We start from the raw sequence: 11,002 nt of genomic DNA on the forward strand, positions 1-11,002 counted from the left end.
CGCGGCTATTCCTGGGGAAGCGTTACTGTCTCTGCCTGTTCAGGATTCGGCATACTACTTCGAGAAGTTCAACAAGTGTAGCCCTCCTCTTTGGAATGGTGAATCCGACCCAGTTGCTACTAAGCCCTGGGTGTCAGATGTTGAGGGCGCCTTCATAAGTGTTGGGTGTCCGGACTAGTACAAAGCAGTGATCGCCATGAATCAGCTGTGAAAAAGGGGAAAGACATAGTGGAACACCATCACCGCTCTATTGAACGAAGACGAAGTGAGGGCCATATCTTGGGCCCAATTTGTGGAGAGGTTTGAGGCACAATATGTGCCTAAGGTGGAGCAGCAGCGGATGCAGCAAGAGTTCATGGCCTTACAGCAGACTACCGAATCCGTTAGTGACCTGAACGCCAAGTTCTTGGAGATGCTATCTTTTTGCCCCTCGTTTGCTGGGAACGAGGCCTGGTTAGTCAGCCGGTACACGGCCATCCTACGTATCGAGATTCGGGAATTCGTTAGCATGCAGGAGTTCTCGACTTTATCTGTGATCATGAATGTAGCAAGGAGGAGGGAAATCGAGTTGCAGACCCAGTCCAAGAGGAAGGCCAATGACACCTCTTCCAAGACATCCAGAGATGCCCAGAAAATGCAAAAGCAGGGTAGTAAGTCAAGGTATGAGTATAGGACGTCTTCAGGGCGAGAAAAATATGTCTATATGCTACAACTGCAAAAAGCCAGGGCATCATTGGAAGAATTGTAGGGATCCCCCTGCGAGTGCAGTACCTCATATTACTTCTGCAGTCCCCGTCTACTATCACTGCAACAAGACGGGACACAAGAAGCCCGAATGCCCGAAGTTGAAGACTGGTAAAGGAGACAGGGGTACAAATCCTGCAATTGCATCATCCTCTAAGGGAACCACTATGGTGACACGAGGTCGTGCTCACTAGATGACTGTGGAGGAGCCAGTGATTACAACGACAGTGGCAGACACTTATTTGCTAGATTCCAAGCTCGATGTTGTTATGTTTGATAGCAGTGCTACCCATTCTTTTGTATCTCACACATTTATTAATCGTTTGGGGCGTAATATCGGAAAATTGGCTCACCCAATGGTTGTCGATGTTGTCGACAACCACACTATTTATGTCACCGATGTTTATCGGGGTTACACTCTCGAGTTTTCTGGAGTTGAATTCCCCATTGATCTTATCCCTATTGCGATGCGAGAGCTCTGCGTTATCGTAGGCATGGATTGGCTTGATGCGTTTGATGCGAAAATCCACTGTCGTAAGAAGCAAGTTCATGTTCGAAACCCTAGAGGTGGAGAACTTATTATTCAGGGGGACATTCCCCGCCTGGCTATGGCTTCTTGCTCTTCTGCTATAGCACTAGACGACGTTCCTATCGTTTCCGACTTCAGTGATGTCTTTCCAGAGGAACTCCCTGGCTTGCCACCTATTCGGCAAGTGGAGTTCCGCATTGATTTGGTGCCAGGTGCGACTCCGGTAGCGAAATCTCCTTACCGCTTGGCACCACCTGAAATGAAAGAGCTCCAAGATCAACTTCAAGAACTAAGTGATAAAGGGTTTATACAGCTAAGTTGCTCGCCTTGGGGTGCTCCTATTCTCTTTGTGAAGAAGAAAGATGGATCCCAGCGAATGTGTATTGATTACAGGGAGCTAAACAAGCGCACGATAAAGAATAGGTACCCGTTGCCACGTATTGACGATCTTTTCGATCAGCTTCAGGGAGCATCTTGGTTTTCCAAGATTGATTTACGTTCCGGTTACTATCAGATGCGTGTTCGTGAAGAAGACATTGAGAAAACAGCATTCCGTACTCGATATGGGCACTTTGAATTCGTAGTGATGCCTTTTGGGCTCACCAATGCACCCGCAGCGTTCATGGATCTCATGAACCGGGTGTGTAGCTTGATGCTTGACCGTTCGGTCATAGTGTTCATAGATGATATCTTAGTCTATTCTAAGAGCAAAGAGGAGCATCAGCAACACCTTCGGGAGATTCTGGAAACTCTGGCAAGAGAAAGGCTTTATGCTAAATTTTCAAAATGTGAATTTTGGTTGGAAGAAGTTCAGTTCTTGGGGCATGTGGTAAACAAACAAGGTATCAAGGTCGATCAAGCCAAGGTTGATGCGGTTAAACAATGGAAGATTCCGGAAACACCTTCTGAAATTTGCAGTTTCTTGGGTTTAGCCGGTTATTACCAGAGGTTCATTGAAAATTTCTCTAAAATCGCCTTACCACTCACCCAATTGACCAAGAAATCAATGAAATTCGTTTGGGGCCCAGAGCAGCAACTGGCGTTTGATGAGTTAAGGAAACGATTGTGTGAAGCTCCGATTTTGGCCTTACCTGATGGGGTTGAGGATATGGTGGTTTACTGTGATGCATCGCTTCAAGGTCTTGGTGCCGTGTTAATGCAACGAGATAGGGTGATAGCCTATGCCTCCCGACAGCTGAAACCCCACGAACGAAACTACCCCACTCATGATTTGGAGCTTGGGGCTGTTGTTTTCGCTCTTAAGATTTGGAGACACTATCTCTATGGAGTGAAGTTTATCATATACACTGACCATAAGAGTCTAAAATATTTGTTCGAGCAGCGGGATTTGAATATGAGGCAGATTCGATGGTTGGATGTGGTAAAAGATTATGATTGTGAAATTCACTACCACCCCGGTAAAGCTAATGTGGTAGCTGATGCTCTCAGTCGTAAACAATCTGCCGAACCGATTCGAGCTAAGTGTCTCCGGATCACGATGGTGTCGTCTTTGTTAGATCTAATCCGGGACGCCCAAAAGACGGCAATACTGGAGGAAAACATCAGGCGTGAAAAGATTGGGAAAGAGTTGCCTAAGATGGAACGAGACGGGCGGGGTTTGCTGACTCGCTATGGTAGGATTTGGGTTCCATATACCGGGGGAAATCGGAAAACCCTAATGGATGAGTCTCATAAGTCAAAATTTTCTATCCATCCTGGTGCTACTAAAATGTATTGGGACCTTCATGAGGCTTACTGGTGGCATGGAATGAAGAATGATGTGGCACAATTTGTGGAAGAATGTATGACCTGTCGGAAGGTCAAGGCGGAACACCAGAAACCGCATGGGAAGTTGCAACCATTGGAGATTCCTGAATGGAAATGGGAGCATCTAACCATGGACTTCATTACAAAACTTCCTAGAACTGCCCGAGGATCAGATACGATATGGGTGATTGTTGATCGTTTGACTAAGAGTGCTCACTTTCTGGCTATAAAGGAGAGCTCATCGGCGGAGAAATTAGCCGAGATCTTTGTTCGGGAGATTGTCTCATTACATGGGGTGCCCGTTTCTATCGTCTCCGATCGAGACACCCGATTTACCTCTCGGTTCTGTAGGAAGTTTCAAGAGGAATTGGGCATACAATTACATTTTAGTACCGCCTTCCATCCGCAGACAGACGGGTAGAGTGAGCGGACGATTCAGACCTTGGAGGACATGCTTAGGGCATGTGCGATTGATTTTGGGGGTAGTTGGGATGACCATCTACATCTAGCTAAGTTTTCTTATAACAATAGCTATCACTCGAGCATTAAAATGCCTCCATATGAAGCCTTGTACGGGAGGAAGTGCAGGACGCCTGTTTGTTGGGGCGAGGTTGGGCAGAGGGTACTTGGGAGTACCGATATCGTGCTACGGACTACGGAGAAAATCCAAGTGATTCGGGATCATTTGGTCACAGCGAGCAGTCGTCAGAAAAGTTATGCTGACAAAAGATGCCCCAATCTTGAGTTCCAGGTGGGAGATTATGTGTTGCTTAAAGTCTCCCCCTGGAAAGGTGTGATTCGATTTCGGAAGCGGGGAAAGCTCGGACCTCGATTCATTGGACCCTACAAGGTCATAGCCCGTGTGGGGAAGGTGGCTTACCATTTAGAGCTTCCTGACGAGCTTAGTCTAATTCATAATATGTTCCACGTGTCTCAGTTACGAAAATGCGTTGTTGATGAGACCACTGTGATACCACAGGAGGACATACAGATTGACGAGCGTCTCAATTATGTTGAGAAACCAATCGCTATTTTAGAATGAAAGACGAAAGCTCTCCGCAACAAGACTATAAACCTGGTTAAGGTGCAGTGGCAACATAGGAAGGGTTCGGAATGGACTTGGGAACCGGAATGCGAGATGCGGGCTCATTATCCGGATCTGTTTCTAGGTTTTGACTTCGAGGACGAAGTCCGTTCTTAGTGGGGGAGAGTTGTAACGCCCTGGGTTTTCTCGGTACGTTTGGTTATTTTAATTTAATTATCCTTGTAACCTTGGGTTAATTTATTTAACCAATGTCTGATTTCTTATGTTATTGGACTCTTTTGATCATCTTGTAAACTCCTTTTATTGAAGTCCATGGGCTATGGGCCTATTTGCAAAGTCCATCTAGTTAATAGTACTTAATGTGTAAATTGAATCATTTGGAACACACACAAGGAAAACACTCTAAACCCTCCCTCTCTCTCAAAAATCGTCCCTCTCACTCTCTTTGGGATCAAGAGCAGCCAAGGGGCTGTTTGGAGCTTAATTCTTGTTCATTTCCAGCCTTGATTTGTATTGGTATGAACCTCCTTATCCTTTCTTACAACTTGATTCATAACCTTGTTCTAGTTTTATGATTTCATCTTCACCTCTTCTCCTTCTTATTTTATTTGTAATTGTATTTTATACATCATCTCAAGATCCTATCTTCATCCCATATATGGTGGATGATGGATCTAGGGGATTACATGTGGCAAAAGATCATGGAAACCCTAAAAGGGAGAATGATGATTTTATGTGTTTATGTTTATTTTCATGTTGATTATTATTACATCCTTGTGGATAAATGAAATCCTAATGATCCCTAACCCTTTTTAGTACCACCATTATCATGGGGACTGAATTGGGATGATGAACACATCTTAAAATGTGTTTCAAAAGGAGAAGGATGGATAAGCCAAAAAGGAATCACGGGTGGCTACGATTCTGTTTTCCATCGGATCTGTAGTCATTTTGTAAAAATCATATCTGGAGTTCTAGAACTCAAACGGACCCCAAACCAGTTTCAAACGTTCGAAAATTGAGTTGGCTAACTTTCTTACGAAGGCCAACCTCACTGATAAGGGCTTTATCTATGTGAAAGAATGTCATCTTTGCTGTTAGGTCTGATCCGGGTCTGTTCTGATATGTCATTTTGTTTTCATCATTTCTAAGGCTTGGAAAAGGATCCAGAGTGATTCCAAGTTTCTATATGTTCCTTATATTATGAATTTAATATCTGGAGAATATGGGTTGTTATTTACAATTATAAATTGGTTTGAATGGATCCACACTCCAGGTCAGTGGGCAGTCACCAGCTTTTGCTAGTGCTGTGATTGTCCACAATGTGAATTTTATATCTGGAGTTTGAGAGATTCTTTTCATTCAATTCCAACTCTGAGACTTTCACTTGTATGTCCTTTACTTCTCTTAATTTTCTTTTGGACGAATTCTACTCACAAGTTGGGTAGAATTGGCCAACATCGCTTGACTGTATTGTTGGAGACAGAAGTGATACACCATTTTGTAAAATTCATATTTAATTTATCTTTTGGAGTTAGAATGAGTTCTTTATAGTTGTGGAATCCAGAGCAATCATAGTTTCCTATAAAATTTAGTTAAAGCTATGTTTCTGTTTTAGATTTTGGAGTAAATCCGTTTTGAACAGCAGGTCTGTTTCAGAGACCTTGCTGTGATTACTCTTTTCTCAACTCATAGCTTCATTACTTCTCCTTTCTAACCTTTAGTCCTTCTTAGGTGAGGTTTTGAAGTTTGCTCAAGCTTGGTAGCATTATTTGATTGTTAGCCATCCTTAATACTCACTCAAGGTGAGTTCTCTCACACCGTTGTATTGATGATTGTGTTTGCTAGTTAGCTCGTGTGTGATTATTTGAATTTATTATAAAAGCATGCTATATAAGTATTGTTTTAATTCATACATGTGCACTGTATGTAACTAATTATGGATATGGGGACACCACCAAAGGATATGGATTTACCGGCGCGGTGGGTAGGTTAGATCACCAACGTAATACTCTTCGTGAGGTGCGGTGATTAGGGCCAAATGATACGGGATCTTCCCGGTGCGGTTCAAACCTACAAGTCCTTCTCGTAATATAGACATTGATTCGTTCTTTTCCTTTATCATTATAATTGGAAAATGAATTAGGGCTAGTAAATATGAATGTTAGTACAATCTCTGTGTTTGAATTCACTAAGCTTCGTGCTTACGTTTTTCCCTTATAACTTTTCAGGTGTTAAGATTAAAGAGGCTAAGGCTTGACATGGAGCATCGGGACATCGCTACTAGTTATTTTGTTGGGACCTTATTATTATTATTACTTCCGCACTTATTTTATATGATTATTAAGTTGATGGATTATGTTATGACTATTCCAGTTGTTTTAATTTAATTTAAGATGGGTTTTAAAAGTTTAAAATTTTTGCAAAAAAATTGGGTGTCACATGAACAAATGGTGTGTGCACTGCAATCTTCCCGAGCTCCTCTTTGGAAAACTGAGTACCTAAAATCAAAACTGAAAACTGTAAGCACGAAGCTTAGTGAGCTCCCCCAAACTACCGCATACCTTGCAATAACATATAAAGCATCTACTGGGCCTTGCCCACTACATCGGACCGAAGTCCAGAAACTGCATCGATCCAAAATCCGGAAACTAACCAGGGCCTTGCCCTCTGCATCGGAACGAAGTCCAGAAACTGCATCGTACTGGAGTCCGGAACCAACCAGGGCCTTGCCCTCTGCATCGGACCAAAGTCTGGAACTAACTGCATCGGGCCGAAGTCCGGAACTGACTGCATCGGACCGAAGTCCGGAACTGATTGGGACCTTGTCCCCTACATCGGACCGAAGTCCGAAACTGACTGAACATAACATAGCATAAACATATCAACTAGCATGAATACATATATTGCATACTGCATCGGAACAGAGTCCGGAACACATAACACAAAACATGCTTGAATCACAAAGACATCAAGCACTGTAACTACTGCATCGGACCGAGGTACGGAACTAACTGAACATAGCATAACATAATCATAGCATATAATATAAACACATATACTGCATACTGCATCGGACCATAGTCCGAAACACATAACTCATATGTATCACAAAGACACCAAGCATAATGAACTACTGCATCGGACTGTAGTCCGGAACTACTGCTAACTAAACGGGCCGACATTGTGGCTGTAGACTCGTTCCTACTAGAAGGAAACTCACCTCACACTGCTGAAGTCCCATAGACACAATCCCACACTGCTGAAGTCCCGCAGACTCAACCCTAGCTGCTAGATGACAGATTCCCGAACTGTCAACACCAAAATAACACCCAATTAATAATTGGCTTCGAACTCATAACTATAAATACATACTTTGGATAATTACTACATTACCCTTAGCTTGGCTTACCCAAGCCCAAGGCCCAATCCATAGGCCCAAAGTCAACTAGGGATCAAAGCCCAACCTATGGCCCAACTTTCCAAATTGGGCCCAAACCTCTACATGGACTTCCCTTAAGGCCCAATTGTTCAGTCCAGTCCAACATGTCTCATTCTAAGGGCCCAATATTATACAACCATCTAGGCCCAACTATGGCCCATCTATGGCCCAATTTTCCAAATTGGGCCCAGTCCTTCATATGGGCCTTATCCTAGATCCCAACTAATTACTCTAGTCCATTTGATTATTCTTGGATGGCCCAACACAAAGCCCAAGTGAAATTAGGGTTTCACATCATTAGATAACTAGGGTTAAGTGTTTCTTACTTAACCCATTAAGGACTTAATCCATTAAGTCCTTTACTCTACTAGATAAGTGATATGGAGTGATTTGGGCTTAACACACACTCCAATCCCAATGGCCCAAAGATGGGTCCAATAATTCCAAGGCCCAATTACTCACAATTAGGGTTTTCTAAACCCTAATTAGGGTTTCCACTCAAACATGGCCCAATAGGCCCAAAATTAATCTTTGAGCCCATTAGGGTCTTGCTAGGCCCATTAGGGTTTGCTTGTGGGGCACTACCCACTACCGCCTCGGGTAGTGGTGGTCAATGGCGGCTCACGGCGGCGGCCACCACCCTAAGGTGGTGGTTTTCCATTTCTTTTCATTAATCTTTTGGAAATTACAATTACAATGCTTTATACACACACACACACACTAACTAACTAACACACACACACACACAACCACCCTAGTGGTGGCCGATGGTGGTACAAGGCGGCAGCCACCACTTCACGGTGGTGGCGGTAGCTTTTCTGTGAACTCCTACTAAACAAAACACCCTAAATGATTACAACACAACCCTAGCCACCCACCTTATGGAACACTGCGATGGCAGCCACCACCTCACGGTGGTGGCAGTGGCTAGTCTATACTATTCGTGAGATCTTCCGGCGGCAGCGAGCTTGTGACAACGGGAAAGGATGGCGGAGCACACCCGGAGCAACTTAGAAGAACCGCAAAGGCGGAGGCGGACATAGGGAGGCGGGCAACAGCTCCCGGTGGTTCTTGACGATCACAGCGTCATCGGCAGTACCCCACCACGACCACGGTGGTGTCCCATCCTATCGATACCGGCGATATGGCTGACTGAGTAATAGAAGAAGAAGAAAGAAACACGAAGAGGCGACCCAGCGGCGGTACTGCATCAACAGCAGCGCTAGCAGTCAGAGATGGCGCTCGGTGGTCGGAGAGGTGATGAAACAGTGGTGGATGGAACGGTGGAAGGAGGTGACTCCTTGTCTTCGTCCACAACGACTAACAGTAGCCCAAATTGACGACGGAATTGGATCGTAAGCGATTTCCCTGGGCGGCGGCGACATTGGCTGGGAGCAGTTGTCGTTGGCAGCCATGGGTGACCGGAGTAAGAGCAAAATTGATGATGGCGGGTGTGATAAATCACGGTCTAGGGTTTGGGTTCTTTGGCTGCACCCCTTTGACGAGAGGATGAGGGATCGGATATATCCCATAACTCCAAATCAAACTACTCTGCCAAAAATACACTTTTGGTCCCTCTTCCCCATATAATTTTCGGCATCAATCCAAAATTTACCTTTTAAACCCTGATCCCATAAATTCCTTTCATAATAGATCCCTATATTACCAATAAGCCCCTTAAGCCTTCAAATCTTTTCAATTTAAATCCATTTATTACCAAACGCACCCTGACTTCTATAATTATGACTTTTAACTCCTCGAAACTAACGCCTCGCTCAATTATTATTCATTTAAGGGCTTCTATACATTTATTTATTTATTTTATAAACGGGGTGTTACACAATTGATGATACCCGGATCTCAAATCGATCTTCGAGAAATAACTCGCTCCTTGGAGTTGGTCGAACAAATCGTCGATGCGTGGTAAGGGATATCGATTCTCGATAGTGAGCTTGTTGAGTTCTCGGTAGTTGATGCACGTACGGAAATATCCATCCTTCTTCTTTACGAACAGGACTGGCGCTCCCCAAGGAGAGAAGCTTGGCCTGATGAGTCCTTTGTTGAGCAATTCGTTTAATTGACTGGATAATTCTTGCATCTCAGCTGGCACCAGACGATACGGCGACTTAGCTACTGGGGTAGCTCCGGGAATTAAATCGATCCTGAACTCGACTTGTCGTTCTGGTGGGACTCCTGGGAGATCTTCAAGGAAGATATCGGGAAAATCGCATACTTTCGGAATGTCTTTGATGCTTTTCGTTTCTTTGTCCTTGTCTACTACGTGGGATAAGAAGGCATGGTACTCCTTACGTAGGTATTTATGGGCTTTGACGCAAGAGATGATTTGTAAATTGGTACTGGGTTTGTCACCAAAAATACAAGAGTTTCGCCGTTTGGCAGGTTTAGGCGAACGGCCCTTTCGTGACAAAGTATATCGGCATGGTGTAGGCTTAACCAATCCATACTGATGATGATATCAAAGCTCTTTATAGTGATCGGCATTAGATCGATTTGAAATGAATGTTCGTTTAGAGTTAGTGTGCAGCCTATGTACATACCATTTGTGCTTTCTATTCTACTGTTTGCCATTTCTACTGTGAATATCTTATTGAGTGATTTAGGGTTCTGTTTTAGTATGTGTTTGAATTTATGACTCACGAAACTCCTTTCTGCACCACAATCAAAGAGTATGCATGCATAAGTGTTATTGAGGAGAAACGTACCCGTAACCACCATGGGATCAGCTATTGCTTCGTTCTGCCCTATTGCCAGCACTCTTCCCATGCCGCCAGCATTCCTTGCCTTAGGGCAGTCCCTCTTGTAGTGTCCAGCCTCACCGCATCCGTAACATGCCTGGCCCACCCCGACTCCAAGGACTTGGGTGATTGGTCGTGTCGGTGCCTTACAGAAATGGGCAGTGTGCCCTTTCTTGTTGCAATTGTTGCAGTGCATCTCCCGACAATTTCTGTTGTGATGGAAATTACATTTGTTGCACTTTGGTAGGTTCCCCGCATATTGCTTCGCTGGTGCAGGGGTAACCGGAGCAGAAGTGGTGGTAGTAGTGGCATGGACTGCCACTATTTGTTGCCTCTTAGAAGGTTCCTATGAAGACTGACCTTTCCTCTTGTTCCAAAATTTCTTCTTGCTGTTGTTGTTGGTACTGATGTTGTTGTTGTTTTTTCCTATGGTTTGCTCTGGGACAGTAGTTGCGAAGCCTTGACATAATCCATGGTCAACGAGAGCTTGTGCCAACTGTTTGGCACTATTGAAAGTGAATGGTTTGGAAGCTAGTACACTTCCATGAATCTGGGGTGACAGTCCCCAAATGTATCTTTCAATCTTCTTGCTCTCTAGAGCAACCATCCTTGGGTAAAGGATTGCCAAGTCACTAAACCTATTGGTATAGGTCATGATGTCCGACCCTACCATAGTAAGGCCCCAAAGTTCCTTCTCTAGCTTTTATACTTCGCCCCTT

The 11,002-nt window shown here is 44.1% G+C and overlaps 1 protein-coding gene across 1 annotated transcript; it reads left to right on the plus strand.

Moving 5' to 3' along the window:
- Window positions 1-938: 938 nt before the first annotated feature.
- Window positions 939-10,635, plus strand: LOC145068175 (uncharacterized). Its single transcript, XM_079015150.1, has 2 exons — window positions 939-1,415; window positions 10,531-10,635. The coding sequence occupies exons 1-2, from the start codon at window positions 939-941 to the stop codon at window positions 10,633-10,635; spliced, it is 582 nt and encodes a 193-aa protein (XP_078871276.1).
- The last annotated feature ends 367 nt before the right edge of the window (window positions 10,636-11,002 follow it).

Source organism: Lactuca serriola, chromosome 8, assembly GCF_051521515.1.
Source record: "Lactuca serriola cultivar US96UC23 chromosome 8, Lser_US96UC23_V15, whole genome shotgun sequence".
NCBI lineage: Eukaryota > Viridiplantae > Streptophyta > Magnoliopsida > Asterales > Asteraceae > Lactuca > Lactuca serriola.

Bases quoted from the DNA above. Each gene is read 5' to 3' on its own strand.
- LOC145068175 (XM_079015150.1), top strand. From the start codon at position 939: ATGACTGTGGAGGAGCCAGTGATTACAACGACAGTGGCAGACACTTAT. The intron at 1,416-10,530 runs GTCTTTCCAGAG...GCACTTTGGTAG, and splicing joins TCGTTTCCGACTTCAGTGAT to GTTCCCCGCATATTGCTTCG.